At 36.9% G+C, this 24,411-nt stretch overlaps 2 protein-coding genes across 3 annotated transcripts in view; one reads left to right on the plus strand and one right to left on the minus strand.

Annotated features, from left to right (window-relative positions):
* Positions 1 to 17,319, plus strand: LOC307145253 (testis development-related protein). Its single transcript, XM_079848225.1, has 4 exons — positions 1 to 331; positions 7,119 to 7,166; positions 10,653 to 10,768; positions 13,141 to 17,319. Exons 1-4 carry the CDS (start codon positions 245 to 247, stop codon positions 13,571 to 13,573), a joined length of 684 nt encoding a protein of 227 aa, XP_079704351.1. The 5' UTR covers positions 1 to 244; the 3' UTR covers positions 13,574 to 17,319.
* fbxo25 (F-box protein 25) overlaps positions 14,121 to 24,411 on the minus strand; it is a 13,939-nt gene continuing 3,648 nt past the window's right edge. The window contains exons 6-11 of one of the 2 annotated variants that reach the window (XM_079848222.1): positions 23,946 to 24,039; positions 23,617 to 23,801; positions 21,745 to 21,927; positions 20,094 to 20,237; positions 19,280 to 19,306; positions 14,121 to 17,563 (exon numbers count right to left, since the gene is read on the minus strand). In XM_079848222.1, coding sequence (XP_079704348.1) covers positions 17,474 to 17,563; positions 19,280 to 19,306; positions 20,094 to 20,237; positions 21,745 to 21,927; positions 23,617 to 23,801; positions 23,946 to 24,039 — 723 coding nt within the window. In that variant the 3' untranslated portion in view covers positions 14,121 to 17,473. The remainder of the gene's footprint in view (positions 17,564 to 19,279; positions 19,307 to 20,093; positions 20,238 to 21,744; positions 21,928 to 23,616; positions 23,802 to 23,945; positions 24,040 to 24,411) is intronic. The other variant, XM_079848223.1, reaches the window with a different exon arrangement.

A 24,411-nucleotide genomic window follows, 5' to 3' on the forward strand; every position in this document is an offset into this window, starting at 1 on the left:
TCCATAATGGGAGGAGCGGCTGTCCAGGTGTTGCAGCCCAACAGAACCAAGCCGAGGTCTCAGACGATCATCAGGAGGAGATAGTGGCCGGAGGAAAGTAGCGAGCGTGCGTGCGAGGCAGGGCGCGTTCACAGTCGGGTTATTGTTCTGATTTAACCGCGATCTTCTCACGAAGAGTCTCCACTTGCATCTCATGGGTTTGGAAATACTGCGCTTTTGATATATAACGTTAGCGGATATAATAATGTTCAAGAAGAGCAAGAGCAAAGTTCTGGTGGATGAAGCGTCAGAGGAGGACGACGTGGCGTGGCATCACGAGCGCGCGAGGACGGTGAGCTGGGATGTTGCCCGTGGGCTTCAGTTCAAACTTCAGAGATCAGATGTGATCGTGTATCATAGTTTGGTTGTTTCATATTTCTGCATGTGTACTAAGTTAACTGTACTGTTTATAAAGCGTATGCGCCCCCGAGTCGTAAAGTCAGATTATGACAACAATAGCGAAACCATTAGTTTTGAAATTATTTATAATTTAATCCACTTGTTTTGAAATCGCGCTTGTATGACAATATGAAGTTTTTGAGGACGATAAAAAGGTTATTTCAGTGTATGCATAATACTAATACGGGAAAATTGTGTATGCATGCAAGTATAGGGGAAAAGAGAGCATTTGAGAGTAACTGTGTTACAGTGTGGTTATTTAAATGTCATATTTAATAGGAGTGACATGCACAGATTAGGCCATATTTTGGTTTAGAAATCAAAATGGAATCAGTCGGCCTGTATTAATAGGAATTGTGGCTCATGGAAACATCATATTTAGAATTCTACACCATAACTGAATGTTTCTTTGTAAGCTTGTCATCGGCCATTACTGTCAACTAGGAATATGAGTATTCATATGAGTACTGTCAATATGGAATGAGGTAATAGGACTATGAATATAGCAAAATGTGCTTATGAGTATGATATTATAGCCTAGAAGAATAGAGCCCATATGAGTATGATTTTATAGAAGAATAGTAGAGTCCACATTCTCAAGGATGAGGATGAGTGACAGTGTGCCAGTGTTCATGATCAGTCATGTAGGCTATGGAAGCCCATTTAATCCAACAGAAGAAAAAAGTCATTTGCAACACATACTGTAATATTCATGAGATTAAAAGATGAAATTATGACTTAAAAAGTTGAAAATGACTAAATAAATGTTGAGATTGACATAAAAAGTCATAATTTTGATTTGTCTCATAATTGTTATAATAAAACTTAACTTAAAAGTTAAAAAGTCAGAATTATGACACACTAAGTCATAATTATGATTTAAGTCATATCTATGAGATTTAAAAATCTAAATTATGAGATAAAGACTGTCATCATAATAGTGATTTACCAAAGCATGATTTTTTTTTTCTTATGTGGTGGAAATGGGAATCCATAGTCATAAGTGAGCACATAACATATCAGTCATGATGTTGTGTATTCCTGTTCTGATTTTCATGGATAAGAACATAAATTGATCTTAATTAAATGTGGTTCTGCTGTGGCTGAGTTTCAATACAGATTCATGGCATTCCGCGCCGTCCTCCCTTTCAGATGTAATGTTCTGTCAGCTGTTAGTCTGCAGGAGTCCGATAAGGTCCCTACAGCGTAACAGCAGGAGACGGTTGCAGATAAGCTTTCTTTCTCTCCCCCTCAAACTCTTTTTTTTTTTTTTTTTTCAATGTAATTTCAGAAGCTTGCAGTGAAAAGTTAAAGCTTCTCACTGCGTTCTGTGGCCAGTGTGATGGCCTTGACTAGGCCTCAGTCACATTCTTCCCAACAGAATCTGTTCCACAAACATGTTTTGGATCTGAGGGTACATTTAAACGACAAGATGTACTAAAAACAGAAAAGTCTTTCGCATACAGGCGACAACGAGGTCAAAACGATCCCTGTTCACACTGATCTGTGAAAACAACTAAAAACACTGTATTATTCATGCCAGGCCAGTAGTTGGCGATGTTCCTTTGTTAAGAAAACACTACGTGCCTATAGACTGAACACGTAATACGTATGCGCATGACGTCACCGTTTTCACAATTTTGCGTTTTTGTAGTTTACACGTCGGAGACGATAACGGTACTGTTTCCAAAAGCTTACACTTTGAAACACGTTTTCAAAAGTTTGTGCTTTCAGGCCATTAAAACGCTGTTGTCATGTAAATGAATGGCCAAAACGCATGAAATGTTTTCCGTTTTTAGTATCCTTTTTCCTTGTAAACGGCCCCTCACCTTAGAGATGGAAAAGAGAGCAATCAAAAGCTCTGATACCCAGAGAGAGACACTAACCTTGCTGCTAGACCAAACTGTCTGATGGTTTTTGACCAGGTTGGTCCACTTCTCCTACTTTGTGAAAGTTGTCATTTGATAGAAGACCTGCTTATGAGAATCCAGATTTTTTTTAATAGGCCTACTATATGCAGCAATCAAATATATTACCCTAACTGCTACTTATTAAATAAATTTATGTGACAACTGAGGTGATGAGGGGAATGATTATCAGGTGTACAAAAAAGTACCATGGTATTTTGAACCATGGTATTATGGTATTCTCAGAAGTGCCATGAATGGATTACCAATTAAATACCATGATTTATTTCAACGTACCATAGTATTTAAAATAAAGTTCATATACCATAGTAATCATCTTATTCCATCACTGTACCATGGTACTGCCGCAGTACTTTTTTGCAAAAAAAATGAGTAAAAACACCATGGTAATTTATGGTTTTAATGAATGTATTGAAAAGATAAAGGAGATTTCAGCAATGTTAAACAGAATGAATGACCAAAAACACCGTATTACCATACAGATGTCCAAAACCATGGAAATACCATGGTACTTTGGTATCGTGGTACTGAATGTTTATATTGGGATTTACAAAAAAGACAACACACCTATAGTGCTACCATGATTTTTGGATGTGTACCATGGTTTTCTTAGTTACCTTGGAGCACCATCATGTAAATACCATGGTATATGAATTTCTGGACCATAATATATTTCATATTAGTAGTAACATGGTATTACCATCTGTACTTTTTCTAAGGAAAAACTTCAAACTTTTCTTACTTCAAAGAAAACCATGGTACTACTATAGTACATGTCCACAAAATTCAGTATTGCTCCGGTAAATATCCTAAACCATTATTGCCATAGCACCATGTGCAAAACCACTGTGCTGTGCTTAAAAACATAAAAATGCCATGATATACTGGCTACAATTTGTATTTAGGCCCTACACACTTTTTTTTTTTTTAGACCATGGATTTTCCTTGGACTACCATAGTATTTCCATTTGATACTGTACCATGGTATTGCCACAGTACTTTTTTTGTAAAGGAATGCAAAGTACAGAGAATATACCTTGAAATCGCACTATTGCTATGGTAAATAACCATTATTTCCACAGTACCATTTCCAAAAACATGCTAGTATTTTTGTTATTCGCGCTTATTGCTCATTCAGTGGTGGTACTAGGCTTGTGGTCGTGGAAGAGGGGAAGTAATGTTCTAATGTTGTTCAGTCTACAAAGGGATATTTCAGTGAGATCCGCTTCCTTCGGCAGCTAGCGAGTTTGTTCACCCAGAACTTGGTATGTAAAGCAGGAAGCCCAACGGATGAGGACAAACGAAACCCTAAACTTCCATACAGCTCCAGTTCAGTTCAGGTCCTCTAGTAGAGTTTTGATTTTCCTCCTATAAACAGGTTTTCATCGAGATGAATGTCCTCTCTGTTCCAGCAGTTTATATCAAGCTATTTCATGAGCGTTGATTTTATTTTAAACCATGTCAGGTTGCCAGTTGGTAAACATCATTATTTTGAGGTGCCGTCTTGTTGATACTGTGGTTAGTGTTCCTTCATAAATCAGTTGAAGGCGGAATAAATGGACTCTTCTACTCTGACCCCATGTTCTTCAATCATAAGCTTTTTTTTCAGGAAAGTTAGGCCTGAGCTGTCCCTAATATGCCACGATCATAAGAAATGACAAAGTCCAGAGGGTAAAATATCCGAAAACATTCCTCACTCCTTCACTTATAAATGAGCACTCGGGAGAGTATTCACACTGTAATCAGGCCAAGTGCTTTGGTAAGTTGGGGTGGAGGGATGTGGCATTGATACAACCAGTCAGAGGGAGTAAAATGAAGGAGGCAGAGGATTGTGGGTAATGGGAGGAATGACATGGACAATGCATTCTGCCTTCAAGTCATATCAGAATTATAATGTGTCAGACTTTTTGTGTTGGCGGAAGAGTCAGGGTATATATTTTATATGTATTTACAATTTATACACTGCCCAGCCTAAAAAAAAAAAGTTGTTGTTTGGATTTAAATAGGCAAATGCTTAAAAGTCTATAATCGGATCATTCTTGCAGTGATTATTATTTTTCTAGCATGTTATATTTTTAGGAACAGTTCTTCTAACCCTAATTGATAATTCATTTCTTAACCCTTAAATGCATGAATGTTTCGCCAATCATTATTACATATTCGGGTCTTTAGCGACCCGGATCTATATCTAACAGGAATGGATCTCTACCTGTTGCTAGGGGTGTAACGGTACACAAAAATCACGGTTCGGTACGTACCTCGGTTTTAAAGTCACGGTTCGGTTTATTTTCGGTACAGTAAGGGAAAGAAATGCAAACATTAAACTGCAGGTTGTTTATTACTATAAACTTTTTTTAACAATTTGTTTACACTTTTTTAAACACTTTTTAATAAAATATAATAAAATAGATATAAAATAAAAAAAGAATAAGAAATAAAATACTGCTGCAAAGTTCTCCACTAAATAAAATACTCTCAGTCTCAAACCAATATCACATAATAAAATATAATGAAAAATATAAATAAATAACTATGATTACAGTGCAGGAACAGAAAATAGCCCTATATTAAAATAATATTAAACAAATATATTAATGTATTATTATTTTTCAATAATCAATCAACATAATAAATTTAAGATTTTTTTTTTCCACTTTTTTAATAATTATCAAAATAAAATATAGTCCAAAGCTATAGTATAAAGCTATTATTACCAGAGCATGTGATCAGAGCAGGTCATTTTACCATTGTTGCCAGCATGACTATACCAGCTCAGCAAACAGAAATCTAAGTTACTACTGAGAAATTTCACCTTATTTGAGCGGACTTTGCTTTTCCAGTGCGTGATCGGTACATGATTGGAGTGTTTGGGCCGTTAACGACAGAGCAGAACGCGCAGCGCAAACACGGACTCGAACATTGAGCAGAGAGCGCAGCGGGTCGTCGACACACACACACACACACACACACACACACACGCGCGCGCGCGCGCGCGCGCGCGCCACGGAACGGAGAGTGCGGCGGCGCACACGAAGCGGAAAAGCTTTTTTTCGCCATGCAGTCTATTTCATTGTTACAGTGACGACGGGTAAAACACGGGTAAAACCAGAGAATGTCTAATAGGAAAAAACATTAGAATCAGCTGCAGGGCGGGATTTGCGCTGAACGCGGAGACTTCCGCCACTTAATATGTTCGTGTGGAAACACGAAAATGTACCTATGTTCCGCACACAAAATATTGCATTCAGTCATTCGGTACACACGTGCACCGAACCGAAAGCCCTGTACCGAAACGGTTCGGTACGAATACACGTACCGTTACACCCCTACCTGTTGCAATAACATAATATAGAGCAGGTGTCACCAACCCTGCTCCTGGAGGGCTACTGTCCTGCAGACTTTAGGTCCAACCCTGTTCCAACACACCTGCCTGTAATTATCAAGCAACCCTGAACAGCTTGATTAGCTGGTCCAGGTGTGTTTGATTGGGGTTGGAGCTGAAATCTGCAGGACTGTAGCCCTCCAGGAGCAGGGTTGGTGACACCTGATATAGAGTAACAATTACTGAAGAATAAAATAAAGCATATTTTGTTACATTTTGGAGCTTGGAAGGGTTCAGTTTGAGCAGATGTTTTATACCATCATCACTGTCCTCGTAAGAACTCATTTCCCCATCTGGCTCATATTCGCAATCTCAAACATATTCTCAAAACTATCTTTTTCAACTTAAAAATATCTTGAAAATCATTATTTTGACCCTATACAATTTTTACAAAGCTGAATTTTCAAGCATCATTACTCCAGTCTTCAGTGTCACATGATCCTTCAGAAATAATTCTAATAAGCTGATTTGCTGCTCAAGAAACCTTTTTTTTTTATGTGTTGAAAAAACATTTTTTTTCCCGGCATTCTTGGATGGAATAGAATTATTTTGTAGTAATATAAAAAAGTCACTACTGTCACTTTATATTATTTTAATGCACCCTTGTTTTTAAATAAAAGTAATTGTTTCTTTCAAAAAGTCTTACTGACCCGACTCCCAAGGCAAAGATGGCAGATTTTTCCAGTATTTATAGACCTCTCTGAATAATAGACCTCTATAAACTACAGATTTATAAGAGTGGCAGCCTTGGGTGACAAACCTACATTTCCCATATTTCATTATGGCAGATGAAGCATCAAAATGACTTGTGTGCTCTTCTTGATGAAGTATAGCAATAAAACTTACACTGATTTATAAGGGTGACAGTCTTGGGTGACAAAGCTACATTTCCCATAATTCCTTATGGCAGATAAAGCATCAATTACACACCTAATGTGCATCCTTTGCTCTTCAGTTTGTTGCACTAGTGCTAAAAGTTTCTTTGTGGGGAAGTGCAAAAGAGAGGAGAGTAGGAACTTTCCAGGAGCCGGCACTGGTGCAGGTGGAGCAGGAAGGAAGGGGAAGAGGTCAGACCCTTAACAGGAAGTTGAATGCCAAAGCAGTTATGATAGATCACCCAAAGTAGTTATGGGTTGCATTTAATAATGATAGATCTGATTATCACCTCAGAATTGAGGGATATTCTAGGAGTCTTCTACTTCTTACCATTATGACTGTGTTTGAGCTCATTTTCAAGACGTCCCCAAATAAGACCTTGTTAGCATGCTAAAAATATTCCTTGCATTTGTGTGTGTGTTTGTTATATTACATTAGCATGTGTTTAAGTGTGTGTGCATGTTCTCATTGTTTTGTGCTCCTTTGCTTTTCAGGATAAAGACTCGGAGGGAACAGAGGAAGTTCTGAGCCCCTCAACAAAGGTAAACACACACCAATGCACACACGCATAACGCCTTGTTCAACAGAAATGCTCAAATTTGTTGACAGAGTCCGAAACAATACCATAGCAACACTGTCAGGATGTGACGCAGTAGAAAGTGTGTGTGTGTGTTGTGCATAATATGTTAAATGTACAGAGAGGATGTGACACATTCTTTCAGAACAATCTGGACAATAGCAAAACAGTCTTGACTCTTGAGACTAGCAAACATTCAGTGGCCTGCTTTCCTTCAGTGGACTGCTGTTAAATGTCATGTCATATTTTATATTATCAAAAAAAACTATTGTGTGACCAGAATTTAAAAAAACTGTTTTTTGCCTTCTGTGTAATCATGGGTTAACGTGTTTTGATGTTGGCATGAGCAGCTGGTAAATGCAATAAATAAAATATTCATTTATCCATTGACAGGTATTCAAAAGTAACTGTATTATGATGTTTATGATATTTCCAAGTAACATAAATCACAAATATGTCATTTCTGTAAGTAAAATTCCCATTAATTTTCTCTGTAGAAAGATAAGTGATGCAAAGCTGAATTTTCAGCATCATTACTCCAGTCTTCAGTGTCACATGGTCCTTCAGAAATCATCAATGTTTTTTGCTATACTTAACATTTTTGTGGATACCATTTAGGCTATACTATTCAAACATTTGTGGTAAGGTTAAAAAAAATATAAAAATGAATACTCATCAAGGACACATTAAATTGATCAAAAGTGACAGTGAAGACATTTATAAGGTTACAAAAGATTTCTATTTAATACATGTAATGAATAAATGCTTTCTATTCATCAGAGAACCCTGAAAAAGTATCACCTTTCCACAGAAATATTAAGCAGCAGAACTATTTTCAACATATTGATAATAAGAAATGTTACCCGAGCAGCGAATCAGGATCTGAAGGATCATGTGACACTGGATTACTTGCTTAATGATGCTGAAAATGCCATCATAGGAATACATTTCGTTTTAAAATATATTCAAATAGAAAACAGTTATTTTAATTTGTAATAATATTTAGCAATATTACTGTTTTTACTGTGTTTGATTAAATAAATGCAGCATTGGTGAGCATAAAAGACTTTTGACAGGTACTGTATATTTCATGATTACTTCATTTGCTAGTCTTAATAGGATTGTAGTTTCATATTCCTCAATGGTTATAATTTGTGGTTGGAATTAGAACTTTTTATTGAGTTCAACGATGGCCCTGGATATAGAGGTTTTGCCAATGAAGATTTGAAGGAACTTTAATTTTGTTTTATTTTTGGAATTGACGATTTATGTGATTGGTTTAAAGAATTGCATACGAAATTGAGCGCCCAGGAGCAAAACTGCCAGCATTTAATGTGCACTTTACATTAGTTGAAATAAATGGACTCGAATGTTTTGTCTTCTGAAAGTTACAGTATGTTTTCATAGCACAATGAACTCTTTTAATCTCAAAGGATCATGAGAAATCAATTTTCCTTGATATGACCCCTTTAAAGAGGCTAACCGAAAAGGGAATTTCACAGAGACTTCTGCTGTGTCCTCCAGCGACGGCAGGAGCTCAACCTCAAGTTAAAGCGACAGTTGTTTATTTCCACTGCGTGCTTTAACAAACTAAGCCGAGATAGGGAGGACAAGAAAGATGAAGCGATAGACGGAAGCCAAAAGAGAGCGTTGTGTTTTATTTGAGGTCAAAGACGAGCCCGATCCTAACGTCTGTTTATCCGATGGAATGAGTAATGTGCTCTAAGACTCCTAATGCTCATAAATGCTAAATAAATGTGCTGGAACTGCTAATAAGAGCCGGTCCCGACATAACAAGCGTTTATGTGTTCGCGCATAATCAGATGGCATGTTTTAGCACAGTGGAGTGAGGGAACACAAAGGTCTTTGGTTTGAAACAAGACAGGGAGTGGCGAATAACATGAACCACGTGCTTTTACCTTTTTTAGTGTTTGGTCATTTTGTGGTGAGTTTAATTCCTTCAGACTTGCAGCAACAAATATTGAATATCTGTATAACACACACAAATGAATACGATTGAACTTTTAGATCTCTACATATTAAGAAAAGATGCTTTTGGGTGAATCTCACAGAGAAATTCCTGTCATATTTCACAATAAAAAAAAAAAAAAAAATTTAAATTATGTTTGCATTAAAAAAATTAATCCCGTTTTAGAACCATTACCATTATTTTCATGACTGTAAGTGTAATGAAAATCATCCTATCCGGACTACAATCCGGATTGTATACAATAATAAAGTTTTTCATTGGATGTTAGAATGTTTTTTAGCAGATGGTTTTTGATATTTATAATTGATCATGTAAGCAAGCATATTTTACACTTGGTTTTTAAATGTTTTACAGAAATTTCCCCAAAACTCTCATTCGATTACTCTAATGAAAACAATCCAGTGCAACAATAACACCATGAAGCACTGAAAAATTTTAATGAGCATTTTTTGTGGATTACGGTAATGAGCAGGGTTACCAAAACTGAAGCAAAAAAAAAAAAAAAAAAAAAAAAAAATTGTTACTTAAAATAAATGTTAACTGAAATAAAATAAAATATAGAAAACTTCAACTTATTTTATTTCAGCTATTTGCCAAGGCAACATTTCTCATTTTAATTTAGTTTAACTTGATGTATTAAAAAACTAAAAATAAAAATAAAATTAATAAAAACTATATAGAAAATTAAAATGACAACTGATTCAAAATATTAATAAAGACTATAATAGTATCACAATGATAATAAAGTAACACTGGTAATAAGATTTGTTCTCTCTCTCTCTATCTATCTATAGATGGATGGATGGATGGATATTTCATCCAAAATATAATTTCTTAAAAAAAATATTTTCGATTTTGCTGTGAAATATGACCCAACAGTATGATGATAAAATAGTTCTTTTTTTTTTTCTTTTGGTCAAAGGGAAGGACATTCTGTACAAGTCAGAAAAACGAGAAAGTTGTGAAAGAGAGCCAGAAATTGTGTCAAAGGTTCTTTCCTATATAATAAGCTGCAAATCCAGGCCGGTATTTCAAATCCTGAGGGTCATTCTGGACGCAGGCAGGAGGGAGTCTGAAGGAATGTGTCAGATCACCAAATGACCAAAACCACACACACACACACACACACACACACGCGCGCGCGTCTGCTCAGATATCCGTCCCTGCAGCCCACTGTAATCAACATAGGCCTTTCCTGTTTTTACTGCGTGATGCCTTGTGTCCGTCAGATCCAGCTTTCTGCTCCTGGATTCAAGATGAAGTGCGTCTTTGTGATTAGTTGTCTTTGTGCCAGGCCTAGACCTGCAATCATCCCTTACCATCTGTATTTCCGTCTCACTGAGAAACCAAAGCTGAGGCTTTCTGACACATCACACACAAGCAGTCATTTTACTGAACCCTGTTGTATGATTAAACAAGCATTTCTCTATGGTTTGTGACTATGTTTTTGACTTTTTGTAGGATTCAAAGTCAAAGAAGGTTAAATCAAAGCGAGAGAAAGGAGACAAAAAGTTGTTTCCGTCTCAGGATGATGAACACATCTTGCTGACAGGAGTCACTGTCTCTCACAGAAGAGGGTAAGACTGGCTTTATTCACTAATGTTAGATGAAGTTGGTGAATGTTTTGGGTAACACTTTAGTTTAGTGTCCAATTTTCTCTATGAACTAGTTGCTTATTAGCACTAGGATATTGGCTGTTTATTAGTACATATAAAGCACATATTAATGCCTTATTTTGCATGATCATATTCTACATGCCTTAATCCTACCAATACCTAAACTTAACAACTACCTTACTAACTATTAATAAGCAGTAATAAGGAGTTTATTGAAGGACAAGTTGTAGTTAATGGTGAGAATTGGACCCTAATCTAAAGTGTGACCATGTTTTGCGAGCATCAAAGTTCAATATGTATTTTTAGATGATTATAATAATTTTACTTGATTATACCCAGTAGGTCGGGCTAGGTAGGATGACCGAAATCTTATAGCATAAATTTATGAGTAATGTTAAATTACAGTAACAGTATTTATTTTTCCATAGCTATTTTTTGTTGAAAGGTTAACCTAAAAGTTTATGCGTGTGGATGGATGGATGGATGGATGGATGGATGGATGGATGGATGGATGGATAGATGGATATATAGATAGATGGATATATAGATAGATGGATGGATGGATGGATGGATGGATGGATAGATAGATGGATGTAAGTTTATCATATGTTTACTTTGTAGACAGAAATAAATACTTAAAATGGAACACAGAGCTTTCCAGATTATTTGCTATTTACAGACTTCTCTGCGTTTCATGTGCTTGGTGGGAAAATTCAAAGCTACATTATCTAAATATTTTGGTCTGCCTTCAATTCTTGCCGTTGGTTGAGCCAGAAATTGACACGTTGGACAGCTGAAGCAAACAAAGCCATGTTGTAAAAGCCCCACAGAGCCGCAGTGTTTACAGTCTTTGGGGAAATGAACTAGTGGCTTACTTATTGACTCTGCATATAAAAGTTGGATTAATGTATCCAAACAGTTAAGTTGTACACACAGCACCTTTGAGTGCCTAGAAAAGAAGATATTCATACTATATGAAATAAAAGTAGAAATAAATACATCTTTAGATAGCAATGGAAAATTTGACATGTATGGTTTCGTGCATAAACATAGTGTAACTGTAAATAAGCCACTTAACCATCAAGTGTCTGAAATGGAAACTGCACCCGGTGGCCCGGCCACACACACACACACACACACACACACACACACACACACACACACACACACACACACTCACTACCAGTCATAAGTTTGGAAACATCAAAGTTTTTTTAATGTTTTTGAAAGTAGTCTCTTAATCTCACCAAGGCTGCATTTATTTGATCAAAAATACAGTAAAGACAGTAATACTGTGAAATATTATTACAATTTAAATAACCGTTTTTTTGTTGTTATATATGTTCAAATTTAATTTATTCCTGTAATCAAAGCTGAATTTTCAGCATCATAACTTCAGTCTTTGGTGTCACATGACCCTTCAGAAAGTGCATTTATTATTATTATCAATGCTGAAAACAGTTTTAGCTACTTATTTTTGGGGGGAAATCATGATACACTTTCACTCAAAAGTTTGGGGTAAGTAAGATTTCAAAAAAATAATAATAATATATATACTTTTATTTAGCAAAGGCACATTAAATTGATGGCAAAAAAAGTCAGTAAAAATATTTATGAAATTAATAAAGGTTTGGGATCTTTTTTTTTTTAAATAAAGACATTAATACTTTTCATTAGAGGCATTCAGTTGATTAAAGTGATATCAACTTGATATTTATTATGCATACAAAATATTTCTGTTTTATAAATGCTGTTCTTTTGAAATGTCTGTGCATCAAGGAATCCTGAAACAAACTGTATCATGGTTTCTACAAAGATATTAAGCAGCACAACTGGTTACAACATTGATAATAATGAGAAATGTTTCTTGAGCAGCAAATCAGCATATTAGAATCATTTCTAAAAGGATCAAGTGTCACTAAAAACTGGAGAAATTATGCTGAAAATTCAGCTTTGCATCTCAGGAATAAATTACATTTTAACATGTATTCAAACAGACAGTAATTATAATATTAAATTTGAAACATTTCACACTATTACTTTTTTATATATGTATTCTATGTGTATGTACTGTATATACATTATTACTGTATTTCTGATCAAATGCAGCTTTGGTGGGCATAAGAGGCTTCTTCTGAAAACATCATTATTATTAATAATAATTACTTTATATTACATTTTTAATATCTGCTCTGAGATCTATTGCACATTTTGTTTGCTCAGCTATTGAGTGTTTTTTCAGTTATGTAAGCAGTAGCAACGATGATAAGAAGTTATTTAAGTAGAACTTTTTCAGTTTACAATAAATCATGCTCCTTCGTTCTCTTTCTCAGGTCTGCTAAGAAAACCTGGGAGGACGACAAGAGCAAACCGCACACAGAAAAAGACAAAGCACACTGTCTATGGGACAGCATCACCATGACGATGAAGCAAATCACACCTACGAGGAAGATTGATAAGATGGAGGGCTGGGAACCACCTCAGCTGAATGACGGAAAGGAGGAGGAAAAACATGAGCCGGAGAAGAAGAAGAGTGACTCGTCCCCGCTGTCTTCCCCTTTGTCACTGTCTTTGCCGCATTCTCTAGGTTTGCCGTCCTGGGTTGGCTTGGGTTCGGAGGAGGACTCGTCTCGCTACGCTAGTCTGACTGAGTCACAGAATGGCGGCCCTGCCCAGTGGGCGGCCCGGGCAAGAGATAAATTAGCTGCCGTTCGTCGCAGAAGTCCAGCCAGCCTATCAGAGAGCACTTGGGAGGGGCTTAAATGATTTAATATTAATGTTTGTTAGACACGCCCCCTTGTATACAACTCAAATTGGACAGCCCACAGATGGGAAAAGTAGGACCCTCAGACCAAGAGTGCCTGCTCAAAATGCCTGTCAATCAAAAATATTTTCACTTTTATAATTTGATATAAAAGGCTTTTCCAACTTTTGAATGAGAAATCACTGGATGTATTTGCAATTGGTGTCTGACGTCACTGACGATTTCTAGACTACTTTTAAAGGCCATAAATGACATTTAAACGCTTTAAGGGATAGTTCACCCAAAAATGAATATGTTGTCATTTACTCACCCTCATGTTGTTCCAAACTTGTATGAGTTTCTTTCTTCCGTTGAACACAAAAGAAGATATTTTGAAGAATGTTGGTATCCAGATAGTTGACGGTAGCCATTAACTTCCACAGTATTAACGTTCCACTCATATAGGTTTGGAACAACATGAGGATGAGTAAATGATGACAGAATTTTCATTTTTGGGTGAACTATCCCTTTAATGGTACAGTTCAGGCAAAAATTTAAATCTTATCATCATTTATTTACCTTTGTGTCATTCCAAACCTGAATGACTTGCTTTCCTCACTAGAACACAAAAGTAGTTGTTTAGCAAAATGCCCCAAGTAGGTTACTGGTGTCCATACTATGAAATTGTAGCTGCTAAAATGACAAAGAAATAAAAGAAAAGAAAAGAAAGTATGATAAATATAGTACAAGTGACTTGTGCGCTATATTCTTTGTGTTCTTTTTTTGTACGATAAATTTATGTGAGGAGCAGACCTAAGAATAAGTTGTTGTTTACTGCTATGAACATGTCCCAGATCATTTTCTTTGTATGGAAAAGAGCATTCAGGACATTTCTGCTGAACAACTACTTTTCACATAAGAAAGTCAAACAGGTTTGTAACGTCATAAAGGTCAAGAAATGAAGCTAGAATGCCCATTTTTTAGGTAAACTGTGCCTTTAAATCCACGTGCCTTTAAATTTTTTTCGTGGCGATTGGTTTGAGTGAGGCTGCAGTTCCCACCGTCACAGACAGAGGGCGCATCGCGTCTCAATCTCCATAATCACTGCTGACTAGAAATCGATCATCGATGCGTTGTAATGTTTATATGGCGCAGATTCAGTTGTGCTTAATTTACTCTGGTATGTAGTTAAAGATTGAATGTGAAATGAAGTAGAAACGCCTTCCACAGAGTAGATTTAGAATCGCTACTGCCTGCTGATTCACAATCATAATGTACTGTAGGCTACTTACTCTATGCAATAATTTCCTCCTTGCTAAAATCCCAAACTACTTGCTATATTGATCATGCCAACAGTGCGTTCAGTGCCACTTTTCTGTCTCAAGGAAGATAACTTACTGTGGCTTTATACAACATATAGGGTTTTAAAAGGGTTAGTTCGCCCAAAAATGAAAATTATCCCATCATTTACGCCCCCTCAAGCCATCTAGGTGTAGCTATATGACTTTCTTCCTATAGGATGGCTTGAGGGTGAGTAAATGATGGGATTATTAAAAATTATGGGGTGAACTAACCCTTTAAATTGAATGTGTATGTGCTCAGTCCTGCCCCTGGAGATTTTGACTAATCAAACATACTTAAATCAGCTAATCATTAGTCTTCAGATTCATTTGAGAAAGACTAGCTCTGAAGAAGGTTGGATCTCCAGGAATGGGATGAGCATCCAGATCCCGTTAATAATGCTTACTGTAATGATTACTGTTACAAACCTTATTTTCAAGCCTTCCAAAGACCTCGAGCTGTGCCGTTTTGTTATGGAGTAGGCAACATTTTTCTTTGCTGTGCCTCGATTTAAGTCAACTCTCCCTCAACACGCTAAAAATGACAATCATCATTTCTAAGTCTAATATGAAATGTATTTTATACATCAACCTTTTACCATATGCCATTAAACAGTCTGTAATATCTTTGGTTAGCTTGAAGAATGTGTCTTATTGCTGATTTTAGGAGATTTATTTATAATCAGATTTTGAGAGTAAGTGGGTTTGCTGCTCTCAGTTGTTCATGTTAGCTTTATATAATTAGTCCACAAATGTGATTACATATTGTTAGTTTCAGATTTTTCTATATTTTTCTTCAGATTTTTCTATTTGCGGCCTTTGCAAGAGTCTTATTTTGATTTTACCTTGATACTACTGAATGATTTTCTTTTTCTGTATTATGATTTAAATGGCAGTATCTATATGTTGTAGTTCCAAGGATTCACATAAGCTTGTGAATCTAAATAAAGAGTTACACTTTATACTTGGGTTTTGTTTTGTTTAGTTTGTTTCTCCAGTGTTCACTACTGTTCAAAAGTTTGGAGTTGATAAGGCTTATTTAATGTCAATGTTTTTGAAAGATGTCTGTTATGCTCGTTTGAACTTAAGGAGGAACCAATGAGGTTCATTCTCGTGTTACGCATCATGTTTGAGCTTCAGGAGGAACGAATGAGGTTCATTCTCGTGTTACGCAGCACGTTTGAGCTTCAGGAAGAACCAATGAGGTTCATTCTCGTGTTACGCAGCACGTTTGAGCTTCAGGAAGAACCAATGAGGTTCATTCTCGTGTTACGCAGCACGTTTGAGCTTCAGGAAGAACCAATGAGGTTCATTCTCGTGTTACGCATCACGTTTGAGCTTCAGGAGGAACCAATGAGGTTCATTCTCGTGTGTCAAGCAGGTTTCGGTTGAGCTTCTGTTTATGTTCGCTGATCAAAGTTTAATAAAAGCCTAATTAAATCTTTTCAGTGTAAAGTGACCGTGTCTCTTCAGAAAATTTGGACTAAACCGCTCAATTCATATGGATTCGTTTTATGAACTTTTTGAAGGGTCAAAGTGGTAGTTGCGTAGACTGTCAATGGAGGGACAGAAATCTTTCAGATTTCATCAAAAAGTCTAGCTCTTTATTATCAATGTTGAGGAACAAAATTATATATAAACGATTTATTTTAATTTTCTGTGCTAATTTGTGAACTAAAATAGCTGATTTAATTATTTTACAATTTTTGAAAGAAGCAGAGGAGACTATGCTTTCAGATAGATGGAAACAAACAAATGTTGTTGTTTTTTTCAAAAGATTTAATTATTTTAGATAATATATCTGGCAAATGCTTGATAGTACCAAACACATCCTACAGTTCAGCCATTTCAATAACATTACAGTAATAGTAAAGGAATATTACAAAGTTCAGAGAAAGGATATAAAATACATTTGTTCATAAATAGCAAAGCTTACATTAGATTTTCCGTCTGCCCTCACGACAGACTTAACAAAAGTGTATCGTAAAAAGTTGTTTTGTGCAGCAAATGCAAATGTAGACTTTAGTGTTGACGCATCAAATACATACGCACAGCACGACAAGACAACACAAGAACTCACGTAAACATTAACCTACGACTATTTCTGACGTGCATTCCATCGGTACAGAAATGAAAACACATCCACGAAAAGACAAGATAACCTCCGCTTAGGATCTCCCACGCTTTTCCCTTCAGTTCGCCTTTCACAAAACCAGGTTTGTTTTGCTTTTTTGCTTTTAACACACAATCTATCCCGCCTCTTTTCACGTGCTCGGAGAACAGATGAACACAACGGGGAACAAGAAAAAGAAATTAACAGTAATATTATGACATCTTTCCATGATAAGCCCTTAAAATTTGAGCGAGGCAAAGAGAAAATTCAATCATTCGTTACATAGTCAGAGGATTGAAATTTCACACTTTTTAATCATAGAACACTGTCTGGGAAACGTCAAGGGGAAGTCATGGTTGACAAGGTTGGAGCACAGAGTGGAAAAAGGTTCAGAGTGTTGGTTAGAGGTGTTTGTTTGCAGGTGTTCCAGAGGAGATTGGGAGGCGAGAGGTCCGAGAACATTCTGAATTTCAGAACTTGAAGAGGTCTATGAAGTGCTGGGGAGAGACGGGGGTGAGGCAGCTGTCGGGATCGTTGGCCGTGCAAGGATGTCCCGAGTCCTGCGATGATGGAAAGAGAGGGCAGTCAAAATCAGATTTCAACATTTTTAGAGGAAAACGTCAGTGCTTTTTGTCCATGCAAAAGTTGCAGCCACATTAGTTATGTTTCCATACAAAGTTTCCATACATTTAACTTATGCACAAAATAGGAATATCGAATAAACATTTGTGAATAAAGCGCTGTTTCCATCCCATGTGATCAGGAGAACAAAATCGCCACTTACTGGGAAATTGGCGCAAAATGTCAGTAATAAAGTTGCTGTAATCGAGGAAGCCACAGTGGCTCTTTTATCGTATATCATAAATGACTTGCTGAACCGCTATAAACACTGTCATGTTATTTTGCGTTAAGATGCCTGATGTTTGGGAATGCAATCATGTGACCGTTCTGGGAGGGAATTAAACCAAATCATTCTGACGACGGATCAGGCAATGAAATCGGTCCCCTGGTTAGTCCAGTTATCCAATCACATTCTCTGTTGAGGCAAAGTCACATGGGTTTTTATGTTGCGCATCAAGGGAATTATTCGGTTAATGTGTTTCCATCATAGTTTATGAGCATGTCTTATCGGATAAAAATATTATCTGCTTCAATTGAGCGCATAAGATTTTTAGAATGTATGCTCATCTTGGCGTTTCCATCCAGCATTTTTTTTTCTATTAAATCCGCATAAAAATAGGTGGATGAAAACATAGCTACTGTTAGGTTGCTAGGGTCCCTCTATCAATCATCCGTCAGACAAAAATTCGGATAGAATTCCCATATTCTGATTCGTAATTCTAATAGATTAGAAAAGGTCGAACACACCTGAAGTGTAATACTCAGTGTTAGCGATCTGTTCTAATTCCTAACTCTCAAGTAGAAGCAAAAATTATAGTTACTGACACTGTAAGCATGTTCAAGTGATCAGCAGAGATGAGCATTAACGCATGTGTCCACCAAAGCATTTTTTTGCCAGTTGAAAACTGGCTCTTCTGAAAATGCCTTGCTGTGTTTTTTTCAGTTGAGATGCTATATGTGCTGATGCGTAAAATCCGTGGAACTGTTACTAGTATCTGATTTCGCAAATAGTTTGTTTCTGAATATAAAAATGCCGACACAATGTAACACACCTGCGCTGCCACTAGTTTTTGCTTGTTGTTGTCATTTGTTATCGTTGAATAAGCAGAATGTGACGGTTGGTCGGTGTGGTATTTGTCCCGCACCTCCTCCACTATGATTGGACGGCTGGGTAAAAATTGACAGTGATGAGCGCTGCGTTTTACCCAAAGTTGAACTTTCTTCAACTCTCTGCAACCGGTAAAAAAAAGAAGAGCACTCAGAGTGAAATAGACACTCAGCACCTCATTACACTGCTGCCGTTTTAAAAACGCAGTGCTCCCATAAAAAAACTAAAAAAACAGGAAAAATATGCTAACCTCGGGAGAAAAACGCTTTGGTGGACACACAGCCTTAATGTATAATGTTGATGTGGAACACAAAAGAAATGGAAAAAAAGAGACATTCCACAAAAAAGATAAATACATCTACTCAAATATTAAGAATACAAACAAGACACATCAAGTCCAGTTGATTTGAATGGATTGAAGTGTAAGAAAGAATGACGGGCATAAACAGAAAAAGACGACAGGTGAAGAGAAAAAGAAAAAAACTAATTTAATTAACAGACAATGATTTCAAAAAGCTGGCACATTAATATCAGATTTCGCATGTACCTTAAAGATCAAAGCCAGGTGTCTGTCCTTTGGGAGATAAGGGACCAGGAGGAGAACAGGAAAATAATCAAAAGGTCAAAGGGTACAAGAAGAGGGCTGATATCACAGAGGGCAAATTTAGAAGATATAACCTAAAACTGTTGAAATGAAACTTTTTGAAGTGAAAATATGTATGTTAGAACTAACACTTCAACATCTGTCATAATTTATTTAACTGAGTGTAGTGTCATTTTTAGGTGAACTATTCAGAATAACTATCCATAATTATACAACCGCTGAAAAGTTTGGGGATTTTGGGAGTTTTTATTTATTTTTTTAAGATATTTATACTTTTATTCAGCATGGATGCATTAAATTTATCAAAAGTGACAGTAAAGAAGACATTTATAATGTTACAAAAGATTTATATTTCAAATAAATAAGCTTTATATTAATCAAAGGATGCTGAAAAACATTTACTAAAAATTGAATTAGAGTTTCCACGAAAATAATAAGCAGTTTTCAACCATGGTAATAATAAGAAATGCTTCTAAATCAGCATATTGGAATTTCTAACACTGAATTCATCACAGGAATAAATTACATTTATGTTTTAAATATATATTTTTTTTAAATCACTGAAACAAACTGATGCTTATCAATTAATATGTGGGTCTATAAGGGGTTTCTGACTCCAAACTGCAGTTCTAGAAGGTCACAACACTGGGAAACATTTGAGAAGAGCACTTATATCTAAATAGACACATAATCCGGATGGATGTCCTACTGTTTATTCACGGACCAGAATGTTTGACATTTAAAAAGGATTTCTTACGTTCCAGAAGAGGATGCTACAGTGCCTGCAGAACTGCAGAGTGTCTCCGTACTGCTCTTTCTGAGGGTAGTATTTCTGAAGTGTGAAAAACATCAGCTTCCAGTCCACATGGCCCTTCTCTGACAGAATCAAGTGCCTGCAGAACTGAACACACACAAACACAGAGACCTCTGTGAGTTCTGCTGAGAAACAGAGACCTCTCTTGCACACCAGTGGTTTATAGGGCTGTGTGCATGATGGATAGACTGTGAAAAAAGAGGGACAGTGCATCTCTGCTTCCTTTCACTGTAGAAAACTCAAGCCAAAATATCCCAGTAACGGCCGTTGCCGATTCCGTGGTTTGGAGGCCGAGTCTGCGCAGTAGTGATCCTGAGGTGGAGCCGGTGGGGTGAGAAATCGGGTCTCCTTTAGGACCCCGAGAGATCCCGCTGGTTTAACTGACTTTTAATGGGTAGTATTTTTAGCACCTGATTACAATTCCTGCAAAAACACGTTATGATCTATATCGTTTAAAGTGCGTTATAATGACCATTTATGTATTTTAAATTGCATGGTTCATATATAACTGAAGCTATAGGTTGTGAAATCAAGCATTTCTCATTCTTGCTTTTTGCTTCCAATATAGTTCCCAATTACATGTTTCAAATTAATGATGTCTGTGTGAACATAGAATGACAATTAATTTATTAAAAATGTTTTATATACTATAGCACACTACAGTTAATATTAAATTACTTTTACAGAACATACTGTAGTCTGTTGCAACAATCCTTATCCTTATAAAAAAATATATTGTTAGGCATGCTTGGGTTTCCAGTTTGATTTATTATGCAATACATTCATTCTATATTTCAAGCATGTTGTTTGTGCACTTAATGTAATAAACATCATGCAATAGTTAAATAGGTTATAAATTATAATTAGTCAAGACATCGTGACAACAACTTTTGATCAGACATTACCGCCTGGGTCCTAAAGGAGACCCAATTCCGGGCGGGGGGGGGGGGGGGGGGGGGGGGGACTCAATTTCTCATGACAACGCACATACTCCCACTCCCGCAGAATCAATCGCAAGCACAGCTGTCAATCATGACACTAAACCCCATTTTATAGCATCAAATAACTAACTAAAACCAAACTTCCTGGGAAAACGAAGACTTGAACATACGTCTGCGTGATGAGAACTGCCTAAAATGACAGAAACCATTTTGGATTTTTTTGTTTGTTTGGCTCGAGTCCCATTGGATTATACAGAGAGGGCGGGGTTTAATACCTATACTGCAGCCAGCCACCAGGGGGCGATCGAAATGCTTTGGCTTCACTTTTCAGGGCTTGTGCGGCACACTTGGCATGATCCCTCTGCACTGCCATCTTGTGCTCAAATTAAGCCGCTGACTCAATTTTCAGCCATTCTGAATCTCCAAAATGATTCACATAAAAGAATCTCAGACAAAACCTCATTCATAAGTGCCTAAACAGACATTCATATCTGGGTGATACTTCAATTGGGGCCAACTCTGACCACTTGAAATCTTGAAAATATAAATATTGATATAGTATTTGTGATGCTGTGTGTGACGGTAAAACGAATGATATTCTCCAATTGACTAAACATCCAATTATGAGTGACTAATAAATTCTTACTCCTCACCTGTTTCTCAGCAAAATGAAACTGGCACAGTTTCTTCCACAGTTGCCGGTCCTCACTGAGCACGTGCAGTGTTGGTGTGGCTTGTCCCAGATTGATGATGTCACAGGCATCAGTAAACTTGTACAGAATGTTGTTTTGCATGTGCAAAGGGAGGTCGCTCAGTGTCATCCCATTTGAAAGTTGCTGCAAAGAAACACATTTAGCGTTATGTATGTAAATACAAACAGAAGGTTGAACCACAAGAAATACAACAGTTTGAACAGTTCACTTTAGTCCAAAAATTAATCAGACAGCAATCTTAAATATACATTATTTATATAATTTGATAACGTATATATATATATATATATATATATATATATATATATATATATATATATATATATATATATATATATATACATTATTTATATAATTTGATAACGTATATATATATACACTCACCTAAAGGATTATTAGGAACACCATACTAATACTGTGTTTGACCCCCTTTCGCCTTCAGAACTGCCTTAATTCTACGTGGCATTGATTCAACAAGGTGCTGAAAGCATTCTTTAGAAATGTTGGCCCATATTGATAGGATAGCATCTTGCAGTTGATGGAGATTTGTGGGATGCACATCCAGGGCACGAAGCTCCCGTTCCACCACATCCCAAAGATGCTCTATTGGGTTGAGATCTGGTGACTGTGGGGGCCATTTTAGTACAGTGAACTCATTGTCATGTTCAAGAAACCAATTTGAAATGATTCGAGCTTTGTGACATGGTGCATTATCCTGCTGGAAGTAGCCATCAGAGGATGGGTACATGGTGGTCATAAAGGGATGGACATGGTCAGAAACAATGCTCAGGTAGGCCGTGGCATTTAAACGATGCCCAATTGGCACTAAGGGGCCTAAAGTGTGCCAAGAAAACATCCCCCACACCATTACACCACCACCACCAGCCTGCACAGTGGTAACAAGGCATGATGGATCCATGTTCTCATTCTGTTTACTCCAAATTCTGACTCTAACATCTGAATGTCTCAACAGAAATCGAGACTTATCAGACCAGGCAACATTTTTCCAGTCTTCAACTGTCCAATTTTGGTGAGCTTGTGCAAATTGTAGCCTCTTTTTCCTATTTGTAGTGGAGATGAGTGGTACCCGGTGGGGTCTTCTGCTGTTGTAGCCCATCCGCCTCAAGGTTGTGCGTGTTGTGGCTTCACAAATGCTTTGCTGCATACCTCGGTTGTAACGAGTGGTTATTTCAGTCAAAGTTGCTCTTCTATCAGCTTGAATCAGTCAGCCCATTCTCCTCTGACCTCTAGCATCAACAAGGCATTTTCGCCCAGAGGACTGCCGCATACTGGATGTTTTTCCCTTTTCACACCATTCTTTGTAAACCATAGAAATGGTTGTGCGTGAAAATCCCAGTAACTGAGCAGATTGTGAAATACTCAGACCGGCCCGTCTGGCACCAACAACCATGCCACGCTCAAAATTGCTTAAATCACCTTTCTTTCCCATTCTGACATTCAGTTTGGAGTTCAGGAGATTGTCTTGACCAGGACCACACCCCTAAATGCATTGAAGCAACTGCCATGTGATTGGTTGATTAGATAATTGCATTAATGAGAAATTGAACAGGTGTTCCTAATAATCCTTTAGGTGAGTGTATATATATAGCATATTATGTATATGAATTAGTCATCCCACAACCAACTAGATGTGGCTGAAATTGACTATTCCATTTATATAAATGTAATTTTTTTCTATCTTTAATTTATTTATTTTTATATATTTATTTTTGATAAAATAGATATAGGTAGGTTTTTGAAAAATATTTCTGCACTTCCCTAACCCATATAAAGACTGTGGAAAAAGACTACCTTTGGAATTTGCAAATTGTTGAGCTGCTGTTGCCAGATTAGGATGGTTTCTAAACGGCAGACCCAAATGTTGATGTTGCCAACCAACACAGACTTCCCAACTTCTCGGATGAGGATGCAGAGGGTGGAGCTTAGATCATGCAGCAACGCCTTGATCAGTCGAGGGTTCTGATGGTCATCCAGAACTGCCAAACAAACCAATAGCGAATCATTGCCAATTTTTAATATCATTTTGTAGATGCACATATTTCAGGCCAGTATGGCTTCTACATGAAAGTGTTCATTCACAGAAAAAGGAGTCTGTGAATGATGCTGAAAGACCAGCTCACCTTTTCTCACAATCTTCTCCAGGACATTAAAATAGTTTTTCTGAGCAGCTCCACTCAAAGACGTGAGTTGGGACTTGGCAATCAACTGCAGAAGCTAAGAGGGAAAGAAACAGAGAGGGTGAAGTGGGAGAAAATAGGCCTTTATCACAGTCCGTGCGTCATCAAATCCGGCTCCGATTAGTAGCGTAAACTAACTTCTGCCAGCATTATTGTCAATGGACGGACACCAGTTTTGAGAAGAAAATTAAACTACCGGTAATTTAGTTGAACTTAACAATAAACGTCAATATTTAAAACTGTTTATCTAGACTTACATTATACCCTACTATGTATGTCACCTTTCATTTGATTGTAACATTATCTGAGAAACTGTCAGTCATGAGATAAACGAGCAGCACGCAGCTCAAGTTACTGCCAAAGGAATAATCGGACTGATTTCATTTCACATTTACATTTATGCATTTAG

Source organism: Squalius cephalus, assembly GCF_949319135.1.
Source record: "Squalius cephalus genome assembly, chromosome: 18".
Lineage (NCBI taxonomy): Eukaryota > Metazoa > Chordata > Actinopteri > Cypriniformes > Leuciscidae > Squalius > Squalius cephalus.